We start from the raw sequence: 22408 nt of genomic DNA, 5'->3' as shown, positions 1-22408 counted from the left end.
AAGGCATATGATGCCCTAAGTGTAACTAAATCCCAGCAGCGAGGTTGCTGAATTTTACCCTCCTCTGCTATCACTGCAGACTGGCAGGGTCGCATACAGAGCACCGCTAGTAGCCTGTCAATGAAGTAATGTTCTTTTTTATTTGAGGGTTGTTCTATTTCATGGGGAAGATTTCAACCACTACCCTATAACTCAGTTCCAAGGGGCAAGGAGATACTCAAAAACAAGGGATAGGGGTAAAAGTAAGAAATGGGATTGGGCCTAAGACTAAAGTTTGGAGGTGTGTCTTTCCATGTTTGTGTTAATTTGTGTAAATAAGTCAACATCCTCTACAGATACAAAATTCTGAATATTTTAATACATAATTACTGTTTATATACTGAATTTAACTAATAAAACAGTTATGGCACATTTTATGTTTTTCCAGTACGTTCAACTCAGCAAATAAATAGTAATCATGCAATAAAATTTGACTTGACTTTCAGCTAAGCCTTCTGCTTTCTGTTTTCTAATGCTGAAAAATTGGTAACGTGTACTTGATGTCCCTTTTGAAATGAAATAAATGAATGGTGGACTTTTGCACAGGGCTATAGTGTTTAAAAAAGCTAAATAAATAGCATTCAGTTCACAGTTGAACAGGAATATGTAAAACAGTAGCAGCGTGTCCAATTGGTTTCAGTCTGACAGCATGTGAGCTGTCTTGTGATGCACTGCTTTCCTTAAACCAGAACACACTTTCATTGAAGACCCATAAATTCATCCATTCTGCTCGGTCACATTATCCCTCCTTGGTTTTAAAGTGTGGCCCACGATATTAAAGCACTTGCGTAAAGTCCTTAAAATGTGACTCAATTTATCACAAGAAGCTAAACGCTCATTTAAAAAAAGGCAAAGAATAATCCCCCCAGTGTTTCCCCGCTCTGTCCCCGTCTGATCTCTGGGGATTTCCCAAAATATAATTGAAAGCTTTTTCACTGTAAAGGTCAACAATAGAATAACATATTGTAATTCCACACCTCACTTTGGACCCTTTTAAACCTTAGAAGAAGAGTTATTGCTGTCATTCTGTGCCATTATTCTAATAGAATTACATACTTATATAATTAAAGGGGAATTCCACTGATTATTACCATTTCAAATGCAATTGTTCACAGTGGTGATGACAGGAACCAGAGGTCCACCTTTATCCACCATTGTAAATAAAATGTCTATATTTCTGTTGTAGTCTTGGCAACCCCTGGTTCCTATCACCACCACTGTAAAGACATCTGAACAATTTCACACCAAACCACCCTGAATCACTCTGTTTACATCTCACACACTGAATTTTAGAAGAATTTCTAAAAATAGGTGGATTTTCCCTTTAGTCATGCAGTAAGGCTATACTGGAGCTGGATTAGTTTTATTAGAAAAGGCCCTGTAATGTAATTTGTAGAGATTTGACAGAATAAAGTATCTCTGGATTTTCCCCAAATTAGCCCCGGATAACCCAGACATTCTTACACCAGCGTTAACATTAAAATTAAATGGGTACGCTCTTAAAAAAGATGGTTCTTCAAAGGTTTTTAAGTAAACTAAATTGTTCTACAAAGAACCACGAACACTCAAAGAGTGTTTCCATGATGATGAAAGGGTTCTTTGGATCATGAAATGGTTCTTCAGATTGATGGAGAATGTGATGTATATGGTTCTATACAAACCTTTTTGAAAAAGGGTCTATATAGCACCCAGAGCTGCTGTCACTGAAAGAGCTCAGAGTTCAGCAAAGTGTAGAAGATCATTAAAGCCAGAATTATTACTAAACAAACTACTAACACTGTATATTTATATTGGAATAAAATCTTATCAGTAAACACTCAAATTACAAAACCTCCCCAACTCAAACTAATCCGGCTCCAACAGAGCTTTAGTTATGTAACTAATAGCATTTATATTCAATTTACACTCTGTATCGGGTTTGAGTCTTTACCTTTAACTTTTTCTGTCAAAAAATGACAAAAGATGTTTCTTCTGATAAACGAGACTGACGACAATAATTTCTCATCAAATTTAAATCATAATAAAATATCTCCTCTTCTACTCACACACAGATGACAATTAATAACAATTAATAAATGAAATTAATCGTGAGCTAAAATTTCGTGATTGTGACAGCCCTAACAGTACGACAGTAGGAAAGTTTCCAATCTGCACTTTCCTCACAGAAATCATTCGTAGAAAAGTTCAGCATGAGTTCTTCATCGCCAGCGATAACTGAGACTTTTAAACATCTCACTAATCACACCCTCATGCTACAAAAGGCTGTGAGGCCACAGGAAACCACAGAAGCAGCTCTTCTTTTTCTGCCACGAAGTTCTCACCCTCAGAATCCAACCCATCACAGCCTGCTGCATCTACACCATAGCGGACTGTACGAGTCCATTAATACCGTTTACAGAACATTCCAGACAGTGACCAGCACTTCCCCCATGTTCTTCGCCTGAGAGCTGCTACTCGGGGTCACTGCAGCACTGACCTTCCACATCTTCAGACTCCTACAGAGAGAAACTCAACATTATATTATAATCACAATAAGAGCTGGGCAATATGGCGAAAACATAACATCGCGATACTTCAAGAAATGTGTACGATACGCAATATGTTGTATTTATTTTTCCAGCCATCTGATCAGTTGGAACAGAGAAAAGAACCTACATTTTAAAAATACTATCAAAAACTGTGAACACAGTGATTTTTATTCAGTATTTGGCACTAAATCCAGTTAAACAGGACTAATTTTGCTCTCTTTGAAATGAAACATGCAGTTGGTCAGTGTCCACAAGTAATGACGATATACACTATATGTTCAGAAGAGCAGATTGTATTGTATTGTGACATAATTCATCACCATAACAATATATATTCTCGTATTGCCTGGCCCTATTTACAATCATAATTGCAATCAGAGTCTTCTTTTTGGAATTTAAGATTTCTCCTGGAGCAGGCGTCCACATAAACAGCTCTGCAGGTCTTCTGCAAGGCTGTGCGCAGCCACAAACAGTTCAAAATTATTTATCAGTAATTAGCGGTAATTCAGTTTTTACCTCTAAACACATTAGAATTAAAGCAACTTAACATAAATACAGTGAACAGTACTAATAACTTCTTGTATTCAGTGAAGTTGCTGATGTCTTGGTTTAAAGAACTCAGGTTTGGTTCCTCTTCTCCTTAACGCAGCTCCAGCTACTGCATGGATTTGTTCAATTGCACCAGCAGGACATCTGATTAATTTAACTTAATGAAGGACTGATTAACCTTATTTAACTTCTTGAAGGACTGATTAACCTGATTTAACTATATGAAGGACTGATTAAACTGAATTGCCCTAATGAAGGATTGATTAAACTGATATAACTTAATGAAGGATTGATTAAACTGATTTAATTTAATGAAGGATTGATTAAACAAATTTAACTTAATGAAGGATTGATTAAACAAATTTAACTTAATGAAGGATTGATTAAACTGATATAACTTAATGAAGGATTGATTAAACTGATATAACTTAATGAAGGATTGATTAAACTGATTTACTTTAATGAAGGATTGATTAAACTGATTTACTTTAATGAAGGATTGAATGAACTCATTTATCCGTCATTAAGTATTGATTGAGCTAATTTAAATTGTGTGTGTGTTACTAAACTTTAATATTTGACACAATTTAGACATATTTAGATGAATGAGGGATTAATTATACTGGTTTATCTTAACGAAAGATTGATTAAACTAATTTTACTTAAAGGGGAATCTAGTAAATTAGTGTATCATATTAAGATTTAATTAGAGTGATTAAAATCATCTTTAATTAAAGCTAAATCAGTTTAATTGATCCACCATTAAATGAAATCAGGTCTGCTGCTGGTGGAATGGAAAAAGCTTCATGCAGTGGCTGGTGTCTATGCAGGTGTGTTCACAGCATGGTACTGTGGGGTCTCCTGTCCTTACCTGTTTGTGGGCGGAGCATATCTGTGTAAATCGGTCCTGCAGGTACTGGTTCCCAAAGCCCATGATGCGGCTTACAGCTTGGCTGGACAGACCGGCCACTTTAGCGGTGAAGTCCAATGTGAAGGCGAGCTGGACCAGCTCCGGGGCGGTGTGCGGGACCCGGTCCGCCGGCTGCGGGATCCGGGAGAGGTAGCGGTCAGCAAGCTGCTGGAAGGAATTGTATGACAATCGCTGGAAGAACGAGTGTATCCTGCTGTTCTTCTGAATCTGAACAGAGAACCAAACTCACTTTAACTACGTTCAGGCTGAACAAAGAGCCCATATCATAAAAATCACAGTTTAGCCCTGCCCATTCACTTACAGCTTAAAGTTATGAGAAGTTTTCAGCCATTTCAGTGTCACAATACAGGGCAGCCAAACCCCAACAGAGCTCATTTACATATATCATATTTACATATATAATTACACATGCATATTTAGATATATTGGTTTAATTCTAAGGGATAAATGGGGGAAAATGGTTATGTAAAACCAAATTATGACTGTTTTCAGGACATAAAACCACACAAACATCATTACAGCAATTTAGTGATTTATCTTTGTGGTTTTATTCAATTTTATGATTTATTTTTGCATTTCAGCCATATTTTATACTTCATTTTTGAATTTTAGGCAGATTTAACAGTTTATTTTTGTGTTGCAGGATAATTCAGTGGTTTATTTTTGTGTTTTAGACTGATTTAGAGATTTACCTTTGAGTTTTAGGCAGATTTAGTGATTTAGCTTTGCATTTTAGACCAATTTGGTGATTCGACTTTCGAGTTCTAGGATTATTCAGTGATTTGTCTTTGAGTTTTAGGATGATTTAGTGATTTATTTTTAAGTGTAAGGATGATTTAGTGATTGATCTTTGGGTTTAGGATGATTTAGTGATTTATTACGCATCCCCACAATACCTAATTAAGTAAGTGAATACTAAGATGGTTTAGATATTCATATATGTGAACAGCTACACTCACAGTTGTTTCAGTATTACTGAGTGATTAAAAAAAATCACCTGCTCATTGATGGCATCTCCGTGTTGCTTCAGCAGACTGATAATCCTCTCAACAGTGTCATCTGGAGAAAATGAACAAAACAATAAATAACTCTTCTTCCTACGCTCGGACCAAACAGTCATGCAGTACTGATTTTATTTAGTAATAAAATCATGCTGTAATTTTATGTGTATTATTCTGACTCAAAGTTCACTGAAACAAGAGCAGAGACTGTGAGGAAAGTGCAGATTCTAAACTTTCAGTCCACAGTAGTGTCTTTGAGTGCTCTCTTAAAAAAAGATGGTTCCTTAAGGGTTCTTTGGTAATGACAATGGAATATATAGAACCATGAAAACTCAAAAAACCCTTTGCATGCTTAACAGGTTCTTTGCATGGTAAAATGGTTCTTCAAATTGATGCAGAATGCGTTGGTTAAGTAACGCACCAAAAAGACAAAGAACATATCCTCCATCATTCTGAAGAACCATTTCACGGTTCTTTGAGTGCCCATGGTTCTACATAGAACCACTGTCTTTACTAAAGAACCCGTGAAGAACGATCTTTTTTAAGAGTGTAGAAGAGGAGATATTTTATTATGATCTGAATCTGGGGAAAAATTTGTGCAGAAAGAAAAAAAACATCTGTTTAGATTTTTGCTGTTTTTAATAGAAGTTAAAAATGTAAATAAAAATGTAAATATAATTTAATATGTAGCTATTAGGAATACAAGGCAGATTTATTATTCTGATCGTGTCAGATCTGTCTGCAGTTTTATGGAGAAAATAAGGTGAACTGTATGTACGGTAAAAAAACGGTTAGTCAGTTCAACTTGTAGGAGTTGCTTCATGTAGTAACTGACTGAACTGGTTTCATTCAATTCAAATAAATACTTTGAATGAAACAAAGCAAAATAAACAGGAACGTAGGTCATTTAAAAACTTCAAATAAATGACTGTACTGTTCCACTTTTTACAGTGTGAATTCTAGTGTGATCTTGTTTTAAACACAGAAATAAAAATAAAATTATTGGCAATGTATCAGTATCAGCCACAAAAAGGTTTTAATTATCAGTTTTTCATCTCAACCCAGAAATTAAATTTTAACTAATTAAAAAAAAAATAAAAGCACCAAGAAGAATCAAATGTGAGGTTCTATGATACACTCAATCGTTTTCTAAAGAATCGTTGTGAGGTTGTGAGGCTGTGAGGTTATGAAGCTGGGAGGCTGTGAGGTTGTGAAGCTGAGGTTGTGAGGCTGTGAGGTTGTGAACATGTGAGGCTGAGAGGTTGTGAGGCTGTGAGGTTATGAAGCTGTGAGTTTGTGAAGCTGTGAGGATGTGAGGCTATGAAGCTGTGAGGTTGTGAGGCTTTGAGGCTGTGAGGTTGTAAGGTTGTGAGGCTGTGAGTTTGTGAGGCTGTAAGGCTGTTAGGCAGTAAGGCTGTAAGGTTGTGGGGCTGTTAGGTTGTGAGTTTGTAAGGCTGTGAGTTTGTGAGGCTGTGAAGTTGCGAGGCTGTGAGATTGTGAGTTTGTAAGGCTGTGAGTTTGTGAGGCTGTGAGGTTGCGAGGCTGTGAGATTGTGAGGTTGTGAACTTGTGAAGCTGTGAATTTGTGGGGCTGTGAGTTTGTGAGGCTGTGATGTGAGACTATGAAGATGTGAGGTTGTGAGGCTATGAGGCAGTAAGGCTGTGAGGTTGTGAGGCTATGAGTTTGTGAGGCTGTGAGGTCATAAGGTGGAGGAATTCTCACCTGGAGTAGGACTTTGTTCTTCTGAAGCAGCAGTGCTCTGACCTACAACAGCATCTCCATCTGGACTGGTCTTCACTTCCTTCACAATGCGCTCCAACTCCTCAGAGACCTTCTCAAAGTACGCGCTGGTGGGCTCCACACTCACAGCTGGACAGAAAAGACAGAAACATGCAAATTCTGTTCATAAATTGTCACTTTACCACAAAGTTATCCAGTCCTGATGCTCAGTAGAGCTGCCTTCGGACTCTATCAGTGTCCTCCTGGTTTTTATGGTCATTCTCAGAGCTGAAGTTTCTGTAGAGATTTCACTTCAGTATATCTGACCTGCCACCAAGCGCATCACCTCATTGCTAGAAGTCTCGCCGGTGATTGCTTTAAGAAAGCATCACAAGGATCTACTGGCAGTAGGGAGCACTTGTAACTTGCTAAACCTAGTTCAAAGGTTTATGCCAGGCTCTGTGGAGCTCTAAACATATTTTTTAAAAACGATTCATTAACCAGAACCCCAAGAATATGCAGATCAGCCATAATATTAAGTTCTCCTTGTATCTACACTTACTGTGCATTTTCTCAGCTCCACTGACTATATAGGAGCACTTTGTAGTTGTACAGTTACAGACTGAAGTCCATCTGTTTCTCTGCATACTTCAATGGTCAGAGCCTTCACAGGACCCCCACAGAGCAGGTGTTATTTGGGTGGTGGGTCATTCTCAGCACTGCAGTTACACTGACGTGGTGCTGGTGTGTGTTGCGCTTGTGCGAGTGGATCAGACACAGAGTTTTTAAACATTGTGTCCACTCACTGTCCACTCTATTAGACACTCCTACCTCGTTGGTCCACCTTGTAGATGTAAAGTCAGAGACGATAGCTCATCTGCTGCTGCACAGTTTGTGATGGTCATCCTCCTTCATCAGTGGACAGAGAACGCTTCCCACAGGACGCTGTCAGGGTGGATGTTTTTGGTTCTCAGTCCAGCAGCGACACTAAAGTGTTTAAAGTCTCTTAAAAAGATGGTTCCTTAAGGATTCTTCAGCAAAGACAGAACCACTGACACTCACAGAACCATTTGAATGCTTAAATGGTTCTCTGCATGGTAAAATGGTTCTTCAGACTGATGAAAAATGTGTTGATTCTGTAAGCACCAAAAAGAGTTCTTCTATTGTTATCATGTCAAGCTTGTTACAACAGAAGAACCCTTTTGGTGCTATATAGAAACATTTTAAAAAGGTTCTAAATAAAACCATGTACAACACGTTCTCCATTAATCTGAAGAACCATTTCACCATGCAGAGAACGATTCAATCATGAAAATGGTTCTTTGAGTGTTCATGGTTCTATATAGGATCACAGTCTTTACTAAAGAACTCTTGAAGAACCATCTTTTTAAGAGTATAGAAGAGGAGATATTTATTATGAACTGAATTTGATGAAAATTTGTGCAGAAAGAAAAAACTTGCTTTTTTTCTGAGCAGATAAAAATGTAAATAAAAAAGTAAATATAAATTAATATGTAACTATTAGGAATACAAGGCAGATTTATCTCCAATTGTTCAGTTTATTATTTGGATCGTGTCAGATCTGTCTGCAGTTTTATGGGGCAAATAAGCTGAACTGCATGCATTAAAAAAAAAAAAAAACGTTAGTTCAGCCATGTAGTTCACTCCATGTAGTAACAAGTGACAACTACTCTATTTAATCAAATAAATACTTTGAATAAAACAAAGCAAAATAAACAGGAACGATGGTCATTTTTAAACTTCAAATGAATGACTGCACTGTTCCACTTTTTACAGCGTGAATTCTAGTGTCATCTTGTTTTAAATGCACAAATAAAAATAAAATTATTGGTATTTGGTATCAGTATCAGCCGAAATAAGGTTTCAACACCAGTTTTAAACACCTTAGTGTCGCTGCTTGACTGAGAACCAAAAATATCCAGCCAGCAGCATCCTGTGGGCAGCGTCCTGTGGGAAGCGTCCTGTGACCACTGATAAAGGACTAGAGAATGACCAACGCAAACTGTGCAGCAGCAGATGAGCTATTGTCTCTGACTTTACATCTACAAGGTGGACTGACAAGGTACGAGTGTCTAATAGAGTGGACTGTGAGTGGACACAGTGTTTAAAAACTCCAGCAGCACTGCTGTGTCTGATCCACTCAGACCAGCACAACACACACTAACACACCACCACCATGTCAGTGTCACTACAGTGCTGAGAATGACCCACCACCCAAATAATATCTGCTCTGTGGGGGTCCTGTGGGGGTCCTGACCACTGAAGAACAGGGTAACAAAGTATGCAAGAGACAGATGGACTACAGTCTGTAACTGTAGAACTACAAAGTGAAACTATATGGTCAGTGGAACTGATCAAATGGACAGTAAGTGCAGATACAAGGAGGTGGACTGAATGAAGTGTCAGATCGGTGTATTTTATATTATTTTATACTCAGTTTATTTTACTTTATTTTCAATTATTATTATTATTATTATTATTATTATTATTATAAATAATAATAATAATAATAATAATAATAATAATGCCTATAATGCATAACACTAAGTAAAGTATTCTTGGTGCGATCCCACAGAATGAACACTTTTGGTTCCATAAAGAACCGTTCAATGGAAGGTTCTTCAGAAAATCATCATTTATGAAAGAGATGGCTGAATGCGAAGAACCTTTTTAAAGTTTAAAGAACCTCAACATTTCATGTAATGATTCTACATCAGCTAAAGGATTATGTTCAAGCCAAAAACTATTCAGGAACCTTCGGAGTTGACATGAACATAAACATCATGTGTCTTCACTGCAGATGTAGAACCGAGTTAGGTTTATAAACGCACCGTGCGGAAGTTTGACCACGTCCTCCGGAGTGAGAGCGGGTTTTCGCAGAGATTCTGACTTCTCCACTCTCCTGAACGAGAGCTTTCTGAGAGAGTGTTTCTTTTTCACCGCTTTGGAAGCCTCTTCAGCTTTCAGTTCTGAGGAGCAAGTTCCAGGTTTGGGAGATTCCGGCCTTGTTTCAGATCCCTTCTTGGAGAACCAGTGGAGAAAAGCCCTGAGGAACGACTTCCTGGCTGTTTCTGGAGTTTTCCTGTTTTTTTTCTCCACATCTCCAATGGAGGATTTGGATGATGGCAGTGTCCAGTCTGACTGAGGAGGTTTCTCAGACTCTGTGGTCTTTAAGATCTTCTCTATGGACAGGCGGTGAGTGGAGCTGTCGCTGGACGCCCGTCTTGCCTGACCGCCTCCATCGCTCAGGGTCACCCATTTACGGGACTTCAGCCGCTGCTTCCTGAGTCCAGTGGCGTCGTTCAGACTCAGACTGCGCTTCACATAGACCTCCAGCAGCCGGCTGGTGGACCTCGGGTCAAAAAACAGCAGCTGACGACCAGCAGTGGACCGCTCATCTTTAGACATCATCAGAGTTCTGCTCTGAAAACGAGACAATGGAGAAATTATGAGATAAAAACAGAGATCATGGTGGCGGAATAAATAGATAATCCAGAAAGTCTTGACTTTATATCTCCAAAGAAAAACCTTGTTTTCTTCAAACAAGCAATTTTACAGGAGAGAGAAAGAACATTTTTAACTTTTAATATAAGTTAAACCTTTTAAATGGTCAGGGTTCATAGATGGGCCCAAAGTTTTATTACATACTTCTATAATCTAAGAAAAGCTCAGCCAGTTTGCATTAAAGTCCCTGTAATTACTGAATAATAAGCCATGGTATGTAATAAACCTGGAGTTTTAAGGAATTTTTAAGGAATTTTAAGGGATTTTAAATTAACATCAGTTTTCAACACAGGTGGTGTTAGAAATTATGTAAAAATTACAAAAATGGAGATAAAAGCGTTCTGCTACAATTTCTATTTGCAGAGTTCACCATATTGGAAAAAACAGTGTATATATATATGCACATCGCTGCTGTGGGAAGAAAACCTGTATCTCAGTTTTTTAGTTTTTAACATAATTTGAAAATGCCTGTTGCTGTCTACAATGTGTCAAAATTTTATGATTAATGACCCAAAAGAAATGACCCAAAATGACTAGGAAAAAAGTCTGGTTCTATTGACTTACATTAAAAGTAGGTTTTTTTCTGACAACACCGAGATATATATATATATATATATATGTGTGTGTATATATATATGTATGTATATATATATATATATATATATATATATATATATATATATATATATATATCGGTGTTGTCAGAAAAAAAACTACATATAAAACCTTATTATATATATATATATATATATATATATATATATATATATATATATATATATATAGCCGCTGTCGGAACAAAACTTCATAACTCCAAAATAATAACTTTACAGGAGAAGGAAAAAACAAACTTTACTTTTAATGTAAGTCAATGGAACCAGACTTTTTTCCAAGTATTTTTGGGCTAATTCTTTTGGTGCATTCTTCCTGAAATGTACACACAACGTAAAGGCCAACAGGCTTTTTCAAATTATGAAAAATGCAAAAATGGAGATAATTTAAATAATACAAATCATTAAATAATATGACAAGTGTACAAAACAAAGCAACTGTCATCATCATAACATCCTTACATTCCTTCTAATAAGGTATTTTCTGATTTAGTACAGTAATAAACATATTGTGGTACTCATAACTAAGGAAGTGTCATTATGGTTTACATGGTTTATGTTCAAGTCAGATGGAATAAATTTCACCCTTCTGGGTTCAGATCTCTGTTAGTTAACCTACCTCAAAAAAAACTTTAACTCTTTAACGGTACATCTATTAGCAAGTTAACCAAACTTGTGTTTAAGTTTTAAAGAAGTACGCCGTCTAACTAACATTTTAGTTAAAACACCAACTTCTTTTCCAGCTTACAGTTTTAAAAACACAAATATATTAACATTTACAGACATTTTTCAGGGTTTTTAGAGAAGGAAACACTGCCAGTCCGTCTGATACTGAAAAACAACAACCAAACTCGGAGGAACTTCTCCGTTCCGCCTTAAATGATGCAACAACAGGCGCAAGTAACTTACACCGGCTGTAACGTTATCATTTAAGGTGGAAGGGGAAATTAGAATAAGAAGCGAAAAGAAGTGCAATACTATTTAATCTCACCTTCCCCTGCGTAGAGACCCTCAGAGTGACGCTACTAAACTAAACACAGTCACAGAGAGTAAAAGAAAAAAGTAAAAAGAGAACCGAAATAGCGGATGCACCGCAGCCAGCGCGGCCGAGCTGCGAAAAAAAAAAGCAAAATAAAAGTCCCTTCAGTGGCGAGTGAAATACGGCGGTTAGGTGATGTTTGGAGAGTGGAATACAGCAGTGGGTGGTGTTTACAGGATCTGAGTGGTCAACAGCTGGAGGATGACCGGCCCTGCACAAGCCCTTCACATTGTGTCCTGTGCAGTTTGCGTTTTTGGACCGTCCCTTTTCCTCTTGGGGAATCCCCAGCTATCTCACACAGAGCATAAATTCAAGATTCAAGAGTTTATGTACAATACATACACTACAAACACTTTATACAAACTAATTAAAAGTAAAAAGAAAGTATAAAAAAATAGAAAAGCCTGAAAATGTACATAAATTAGGAAAATATACACAATATATTTTAACATGTTCTGCTGATTCTTGTTGGTGTCCAGTAGTCTTTAATGGTATTCTGTGTTTTCCTGATGGGTTGATATCACAGTGTCAAGGACTGTGATATGATTTAACATGTATTCTGTTTCCATATATATTGAATTGTTTCCTAATGGGATCTGAAGGTGTCCTACAGGAAACTAGTGGTCTGCAATGGTAACCATTGAGCCAATTCCCTTCAGAAAGCAACAGCATCATATTTTAACCCTAATGGTTCTAAAGGTCCTTTTTCAGCACTCAGTAGCAGTAGTATTAACTCTTGCTGCCCAAAACACAATTGCTATAAAAAACATGAAACATAGAGGTGAGTTTTCTTTGCTTTTTTAGTGAAATACATCCTTCTAATGTCTAAAATTAAAGGAAGATCCTGGGCAAATGAAGAAGAAGACACCATGGAAACCGCTTCAGCTCACAGAAGTCACCATTGAAACCACTTCAGCTAAAGGAGATTACCATGGAAACCGCTTCAGTTCAAAGAAATCACCATGGAAACTGCTTCAGTGTAAAGGAGTCACCATGGAAACCTCTTCAGCGTAAAGAAGTCACCATAGAAACTGCTTCAGCTAAAGGATATTACCATGGTAACATCTTAAGCTCAAACAGACACCATGGAAACCACTTCAGCTTAAAGAAGTCACCATGGAAACCACTTCAGCTCACAGAAGTCAGCATGGAAACCACTTAAGCTAAAGGAGATTACCTTGGAAACTGCTTTAGTCTAAAGAAATTACCATGGAAACTGCATTAGTGTAAAGAAATCACCATGGAAACCTCTTCAGCTCAAAGAAATCACCATAGAAACCGCTTCAGCTCAAAGAAATCACCATGGAAACTGCTTCAGCTCAAAGAAATCACCATGGAAACTGCTTCAGCTCAAAGAAATCACCATGGAAACTCCTTCAGATCAAAGAAGTGACCATGAAAACCGCTTCAGCTCAAAAAAATCACCATGGATACCGCCTCAGATCAAAGAAGTCATCATGAAAACCACTTCAGTGTAAAGAAGTCACCATGGAAACCACTTCAGCTCAAAGAAGTAACCATGGAAACCGCTTCAGCTCAAAGAAATCACCATGGAAACCGCTTCAGCTTAAAGAAGTCACCATGGAAACCACTTCAGCCCAAAGAAGTCACCATGGAAACCACTTCAGCTCACAGAAGTCAGCATGGAAACCACTTAAGCTAAAGGAGATTACCTTGGAAACTGCTTTAGTCCAAAGAAATTACCATGGAAACTGCTTTAGCATAAAGAAATCATCATGGAAACCTCTTCACCTTAAAGAAGTCACCATAGAAACCGCTTCAGCTAAAGAAGATTACCATGGTAACAGCTTAAGCTCAATAAAGACACCATGGAAACCACTTCAGCTTAAAGAAGTCACCATGGAAACCGCTTCAGCTCAAAGAAATCACCATGGAAACTGCTTCAGCTCAAAGAAATCACCATGGAAACTGCTTCAGATCAAAGAAATCACCATGGAAACTGCTTCAGATCAAAGAAGTGACCATGAAAACCACTTCAGCTCACAGAAGTCACCCTGGAAACCACTTCAGCTCGAAGAAGTAACCATGGAAACCGCTTCAGCTCAAAGAAGTCACTATAGAAACCACTTCAGATAAAATAAATCACTATGTAAACTGCTTCAGCTCAAAGAAGTCACCATGGAAACTGCTTTAGCTCAAAGATATCACGGTGGAAACCACTTCAGCTGAAAGAGATTACGATGAAAACCACTTCAGCTCAAAGAAGTTCCTAAGAACAAACTTAGGAAGTTACTGGTGAACGAGGCCCAGGGTTATTACTCATGATATTTCGTACATTTCACTGTGCCAGATTCTGAAATTGCTGAGGTTCCACAGATTATTTTAGGAAGTGTTGTTGCTGTTGTTTTTAAACATGTTAAACAGGAAATGACCATTAAATATATACGAAGACGTGTTGGACTGCATGTGTTAATAGAGTTTTGAATATTGATGATGCATGTCAGGATCTGCTCGACAGCTCAACCCCAGACACGCCTGCAGTTACAGCGTCACGTACTGTCACACTGCCGTGTGAAACTGACACAGCTGAACAAACAGCCTGCAAGGGGAGTGTGTGTGTGTGTGTGTGTGTGTGTGTGTGTGTGTGTGTACAGGAATGTAACGCTTCCCCCTCCACACACACACACGCACACACACGCACTCTCAGACCGTGTAGGTGTTGACAGTTGAGCTGTTCGTTTACACTCCTGCTGTTACCCACGACCCGCACTAAAACACGACTGGGTCTAAAAATGTCTGTTGGCTGAAGGGTTAAAATAGTTTTACAATTTTTATTTTGTGTTTTGATTCAGTTTAGTTTTATTTTTGAGGGTGCTTTGTTTTTATTTTCTGATCAGTAATAACTTTAGTCTGGTTTCATTTAGTTTCAGTATCATGATGAATGCTGTAAAAGCAGTGTGGTAAAAATATGTAATAAAGTAAGCAAGGCAGTAGACTGAGCTCAGCTCAGCTCCAGCTTTCCAGCTTTCTCCAGCTTTCAGTAAATAGGCATGGAGAACAAAATACTGTAAAAATATGCCATGAACCCAGAAATGTAGTAAAAGTTTGCACTTAACTTGATCAAAGTGTAATAAACCCCAATAATGTAATAAGGTGTTAAATATAGTGAACCTGAAAATGTAGTAAATTCCCAATAATGTAATAACACACTAGATTATCAGCAAAATATGATTACATTATCAGTTAAGACATTGTATTACATTATTGGGTTTTATTACATTTCGAACAAGTTGAGTGCTAAATTTTCTTACATTTCTTACTGTTACTACATTATTGAGAAATTATTACATTATTGGGAAATGATTACATTATTGGGTTCTACACTGCAAAACACAGAAACACACTTGTAAAATCTCATTCATGCAATAAAAAAGCTAAAATTAAAGTTTTTTTCCTCAGTAATTCTGTTTAGTTTTGCAGTGCATGCTAAAGTTTTGATTTGTCATTTTTATTTTTATTAAAGGTAACAAGCAAATTTTTTTCACTGCTAATTTTAATTTCAGTAGTAGTTTCATTAAACTATAATAACCCTGGTTGGCTGCCCATCCCAAACTGATACCCAATAACATAAGCGCCCCTCCACGCACCCCCAGTGCACCCCACCATGCACCCCCCCAGATTGAGTATCTATCTGATGTTTGTGCTTGTGTAGATAATATAGCTGCTCAGTGCACACGTCAACTACATTAAAATTAATGGTCTAATGTAGATAAAATATTCTAGACTGCTATTTGCTATTTAACATGTAATACGATGTGACAATAAACTGATCATCCAGTTTGATTGATCATCAATCAGGTGATGACGGCTGCTAGTTTTCAGTGCTAAAGAATTCTGAATTTTGGAAATGTGCATTAAGGTAAATACACTGATCTGTGTTTGCTTTGACTCCTAATGAAATAATATTTTAAAAATATTTGTTGCACAAAAACTGTAAAAAACTGTAATAAACAGTCCAAATTGTAACATTTAACACCCGTTTTTCTAAATTCCTAAATGGTTAAGATGTTAGCAGAGTTGTTCAGATGGTTTGGTGTGAAATGCTTCATTCTAGATAAACTTAGAAGTCAGAATTGATCACAGTGGTGGTGATAGGAACCAGATGTCCACCTCTAAAAGCTCCCTCACAGAAAGTTATTACGTGAAATGGTTAAGTACACACTGCCTGATGTCTGGGACATTGTTTTATGATAGTTTTGAGAAGATTTTGGCCTTAAAATCCATTCATGGTGGAGGGATACATAATATACAGTGTGTTGTGAGGCAAAAATCGTATTCAAAAAAAACTTCCCATCATCAACATTCCATATAAAACTCAGAAGACAAGTGTAGGTTCACTGGGGGTTTTGGATAGTAAATAAAATGTCTATATTTGTGTTGAAGTCATCATGACCCCTGGTTCCTATCACCACCACTGTAAAGAAATCTGAACCATTTCACACCAAACCACTCTGTTTACATCTCACACACTTCATTATGGTGGAAATTTAGAAAAAAATTCTGCAGAATTACCCTTTAAAGTGGCCACATGGTGACAGCAGAGCTCACATTTGTTGTTCTCTAGACTCTGAGTTTGAATAGAGCTGCAGTGTTATTGTTCCTTCTTCAGTTATGTAATAAAAATCAATAACACTTCTGTCTCGGGTTAAAGAGCAGAAATCTATTGGGGGGGGTGCAGGGTCTATGCATGCAATATTACAGTAATATTACAGTAATACCATTTAGAACAGAGGATGCAGCCACTGGTTGGAGGCCTGTAATTAAACTTGAGCAGAATAAAGACTATTTCTATCATAAATCAGTGTTCTATGCCTTAGAGGCCCATTTTGTGGAAAAAAATGACTTTTCCTTCGTTTTTTTTTTTTCAGTTTTAAAGTGTGCCATTCATTCCTTAGTTCACAGTCCATCGATAGAAACTAATCTGCAGAAACAGCCCATTTGGAATTCAGTGTTTTTGTGATGTCATTAAAATCAACAGCAACCAAACACAGAATCAGCTGAGATTAGACAGGTAAGAACAATACATAATTAAGAAACAGCTTATGACATATTGTACCTTTAAATGTTTAATAAATTCCTACTTGTTACTAGCTGTCAGACTGTATATATATATATATATATATATATATATATATATATATATATATATATATATATATATTTTAACACTGGATGGTGATGATATACACACTCAGAAATAAAGGTAGTAAACTGTCACTGAGGCAGTACCCCTCTTGTCACTGGGGTCGAAGCCTCAAGGGTACATCTCAGTACCTTTTGTCAGGGAATATAACTGTATATCATAATCTATTGTAATAATATTTTCCAAGTTGACTCCACACACCCCATCTCTACTCCAGGCTTTTTACTTTATTGCTCTGTTTTAAAACATTAGGTTATAAAAAGGTACAAATACATATTTTTCACCTGGAAAACCTTATTTAAGGTGCACAATTGGACCTTAAAACCACTGTTGTACCTTTGAGGGAACATTTACATTATTTGTACCCCAATGAACAAAAAATGTACCTGCACAGAACCTTTATTTCTAACAGTGTGTATCATCCCATTCATCATACACTATATGGACAAAAGTATTGGGATACACCTCTTAATGATTTAACTCAGGTGTTTCATTCAGTCTAATTGCCACAGGTGTATAAAATTAAGCACCTAGCCATGCATCTGTCTTTACACACACATTTGTGAAAGAATGAGCTGTTCTAAAGAGCTCACTGAAATCAAGTGTGGTACTGTATGTACTCATGGCATGAGTTTCCATGGCTGAGCAGCTGCATGCAAACCTTACATCATCCAGCACAATGCCAAGTGTCGGATGGAGTGGTGTAAAGCACACTGCCACTGGACTCTGGGTTTGGCAAATGCCAGGAGAACGTTACCTGCCTGACTGCACTGTGCCAGCTGTAAAGTTTGGTGGAGGAGGGATAATGCTATGGTTTTTTTTCAGGGGTTGGCCTAGGCCTCTTAGTTCCAGTGAAGGGAAATCTTAATGCTTCAGCAGACCAAGACATTTTGGTCAATTGTATGTATCCAACTTTGTTTGGAGAAGACACTTTTCTGTTCCAGCATGACTGAGCCCCAGTGCACAAAGCAAGGTCCATAAAGGCATGGCTGGGTGAGTTTAGTGTGGAAGAACTTCACTGCCCCTCACAGATCCCTGGCCTCAACCCCATGGAACACCTTTGGGATGAACTAGAATGGAGATTGTGAGCCAGGCCCTCTCGTCCAACATCAGTGTCTGACCTCACAAATGATCTTCTGGATAAATGGGCAAAAATTCCCACAGACACACTCCAAAATCTTGTAGAAAGCTTCCCAGAAGAGTGAAAGCTGTTGTAACTGCAAAGAGGGACCAACTCCACATTAATGTCTATGGATTTAGAACGGGATTCATAAAAGCTCCTGTAAGTGTAATGTGTAGGTGTCCCAATACTTTTGTCCATATAGTGCATCTTCTCTTCTACTTACAGACACTAATGTGGTCTGGATTGAAAGTTTACAATCTGCACTTTCCACAAAATTTCTCCACTCGTTTCAATAAACCAGTCAGAAACAACTGAACACATCTTAAGAGGACGTGTTTCAGGTGTAAACACCCTGAGAAGGTAAAATCAGGAGTAAAATCAGACTCTAACAAGGAATCTCACTGCTTAAAGTGCTGTTTATTCTTCAAATTCTGCCAAAGCATGATAACATCAAAACACTTGACAGGCAGACAGGTGGAGAAGTCACTCACACCTGAATTCAATCTGTCTCCTGAAACACAACCTTCTCAGACGAGGAGAGATTCAGCCTAAAGTGCCTTAAGTGACCGCCAGCCGGTCAAACCGGGCTTTATCAGAAGATCCTGTGTCTGTTTGGCGTCCTCCAAAGGAGATATAGGTCAGGAAACACCAAGTTACCTTCAACTCACCCAGGTGAATAATTCAGACGAGTTTAACTCAACTCCTGCAGGTGAATTATTGAGAAGAGGGTTAAAGCTAACTTTTAGATTTGACTGATGTTGGTCAGTTAGGGCAATGCAGTGAACGCCATCCTTCTGTGTTTAAAAGAAAAGTTTGGCAAAAAATCAAATTTATACACATAACACTTTCGGGATGGAAATGCACCCCAGGATTCCATTCTGGGATTAAAAAGTTGAGATGGAATGACGTTTTAGCTTTTGTAAACCTACACTTCATGATTTCTATATAAAACCAATTACCTGCTTAAATGGTTCTTTGCATGGTGAAATCGTTCTTCAGATTAATAGAGAATGTGTTATATACAGTATAGTTCTATATAGAATCTTTTTGATAATGGTTCTACATTGCACCAAAAAAAGTTCTGCTATTGTTACAATGTCAAGCTTGTACACAATTGCAGAACCCTTTCGGTGCTATATCACCCTGATGATTCTTCAGGGGTTCTTTAGTAAAGAAAATGGTTCTATATAGAATCATGAACATTCAAAGAACTTTTCACATGATCAAAGGGTTCTTTGCATATTGACAGGGTTCTTCAAATGTGCTGTAGATAGTTCTGTATAGAACCTTTTTGAAAAGAGTTCTATATAGCACCACAAAGGGTTCTTCTATTATTACAATGTCAAGTTTGTGACAACAGAAGAACCTTTTTTGGTGCTATACAGAACACTTTTCAAGAAAGGTCTATATATAGCTGTGGCCAACACATTCTCCATCAATCTGAATAAGCATTTCACCATGCAAAGAACCACTTAAGCATGCAGATGGTTCTTTGAGTGTTCATGGAGTGTATAGAATCATTTTCTTTACTAAAGAAGCCAGAACTTTTATATAGAACGTAACAACTGTCGGCACACTGTGTGTTTGAAATGTGAAGATGAGATTAGCTTTCTAACTTCCTTCAAATCTTGGAGGTGTTTTTTGGTTATGTAGCCTATTCAATGCAGTTAATATTATTTGATTATTTGTGCATGTATTACTGAAAATTTAATTCAGTGAATTCAGTTTAACATGTCCACTATTATTTAGTATGCTAATATATGGTATGGTAATGACTGATACCCAGCTAGCTAGCCTACTAACAACATTCTTCTATGTCAACCGTAGCAGAACCCTTTTTGGTACTATACAGAACCATATACAACACATTCTCTGTCAATCTGAAGAACGATTTCACGATGCAAAGAGCCATTTAAGCATACAAAAGGTTCCATAGAACCACTGTCTTTATGAAAGAATCATTGAAGAGCCATCTTTTTTAAGAGTGTACTGAACAGCAGTTTCAACAAAAGTTTGATTTTAAAGTTCAAACTATTAGATGTTGTTAGTGCTTTCTAAAGTCTTGCTCTCCAAAGTAGTGATATCATCTGTACTTAAGAAAAATGTTAAGTAGTTTTAAGAGGTTTAAGTTGCAAATAAACTGTTTTAGAAGCACATTTTCATAATTTGTGGAACTAGCTAACATTAGCTCAAGTAGCTAAAGTCCAGTTAGTGATAAAGCTACAATATCTCTGTCTTTTCAATCACATTTTTCTGTGATGAAACATAACAAATACTGGCACCTGAAACAGTTAACCAAGTACTGGAGTTCCCCTACACATCCCTTGTCTACACTGTGCACAAATTTTAGGGACTGAGGTGCCATTTTCCTGATATTTTCAGTGGCAGAGTGTTTGTATATGCTGTTAGCATCATGCTAATTGGTGTTAGCTTGCAGTCTTCCATTACTTATTAGCCTCATAGCTCCAGTGCTAAAGCAAAAGAAGAAACTTCAGACACCAAACATGTCTTGGCTGATCAACTACATTATGGTGAAAATGAGAGTTTATTTTGATAAACTATTCCTTTAAACCAATAAGCTGTTTGGCGTGAGTGTGCGGTAAAAGACTGCTGTTAAAATGTTCGCTGTCATCACTGAGGCAGATCTGTTTCTGTTTTGGGAGAATCAGATTAAACTCTCTGTAATGCGGTTGAATAATGAGATTTCCTGAAACGGAGCATCCGCTGGCGCAGCATCGGCCGGGTGGCATAATGTGAGAAGGAGAACATGACCTTTCGCTAATCTGCATGCACGAGGGAAGCGCCAGAGTCACAGTGGCACGAGAAGGTCAGCGTGTGTCCTGGTGCGTGGATAAACTCTGGATTTGTTTAACATTGTTTTGCTCACTGTGTAATTCCATAGGTATTATTTTATAGCTCAGATATCTTCACTGTTAATCTGACACATAGAAAATAAACAGCAGAGTTGGAATGTATGGCATGGTTACACTGCACTTACTTCCATAGTTACTTTGCACACATATTTCTGTGGTTACACTACACTCTTTTCCTTGGTTACACTGCAGCTAAAACTATTAAAACTAAATTTCTGACTAATGAATCTAACAGAAGATTGATGAGTGATGACCGTGTGCTCTCTGTTTCCTCCTGTTCTCTCCATCAGCTTCAAAAATCATCAGATCAGTGTCAGATCTGTTCAAAGCTGATAATGATGTCATCAGTGTATATACGCTGTATGTTACTGTGTGCTGCTGGTGCATTGGCAGTAGAAGCTCCTTCTCTCAGTGTAGAACTGTGGAGCTCTATTTCTGCAGCTGTTTTGGGCTGGTGAAGGTTATTTTTGGCTCTGTGTGGAGTGTGTAGGTTCACACAGTTACTTAAGAGCTACTTTAGATGTTTAATTCATGACTTTATTCTTCACAGCAGCGACTCACAGCATCCAGGTCTGTCTGTTTATGTGTATAAAAGCAGGTTTACAGTGTGCTGGGCAGAATACACCTAACGTTTCATTTCACCAGTTTAGAAAAGATCCTACAGGTTTTACCCAAACTGTATGTATTTAACTAATTTTTCAGATTTACCAAATTCTACAGGTGTTACCCAAACTGTACTGGTTTCCCAAATTCTACAAGTTTTACCAAAACAGTACAAGTTTCCAAAATCCTACAGGTTTTACTCAAACTGCACAAGTTTAGCAAATTCTACAGGCTTTACTCAAACTGTACAACTTTACTGAATTCTACAGGTTTTGCCCAAACTGTAAAAGTTTACCTAATTCTACAGGCTTTACTCAAACTGTACAGGTTTATCAAATTCTGAAGGTTTTACTCAAACTGTACAAGTTTGCTAAATTCTGTAGGTTTAACCCAAAATGTACAAGTTTATCAAATTCTACAGGTTTTATTCAAACAGTACAAGTTTACCAAACTCTACAGGTTTTACTCAAACTGTACAAGTTTACCAAACTCTACAGGTTTTACTCGAACTGTACAAGTTTATCAAACTCTAAAGGTTTTACCCAAACTATACAACTTTACTGAATTCCACAGGTTTTACTCAAACTGTACAAGTTTACTAAATTTGACAAGTTTTACCCAAACTGTACAAGTTTACTAAATCCTACAGGTTTTACCCAAACTGTACAAGTTCACCAAATTCTACAGGTTTTACCCAAATGCT

General features: G+C 37.5%; 1 protein-coding gene across 1 annotated transcript; it reads right to left on the bottom strand.

Annotated features, from left to right (window-relative positions):
• Positions 1–1214: 1214 nt before the first annotated feature.
• Positions 1215–11765, bottom strand: LOC118822728. Its single transcript, XM_036591973.1, has 6 exons — positions 11688–11765; positions 9620–10211; positions 6771–6917; positions 5045–5106; positions 3988–4254; positions 1215–2534 (listed from the first exon to the last, which is right to left on the bottom strand). Exons 2-6 carry the CDS (start codon positions 10197–10199, stop codon positions 2490–2492), a joined length of 1101 nt encoding a protein of 366 aa, XP_036447866.1. The 5' UTR covers positions 10200–10211; positions 11688–11765; the 3' UTR covers positions 1215–2489.
• Positions 11766–22408: the final 10643 nt, after the last annotated feature.

The sequence above is a fragment of the Colossoma macropomum genome, unplaced genomic scaffold (assembly GCF_904425465.1).
Source record: "Colossoma macropomum unplaced genomic scaffold, Colossoma_macropomum, whole genome shotgun sequence".
Lineage (NCBI taxonomy): Eukaryota > Metazoa > Chordata > Actinopteri > Characiformes > Serrasalmidae > Colossoma > Colossoma macropomum.
This window is presented reverse-complemented; position numbering and strand designations above follow the sequence as displayed.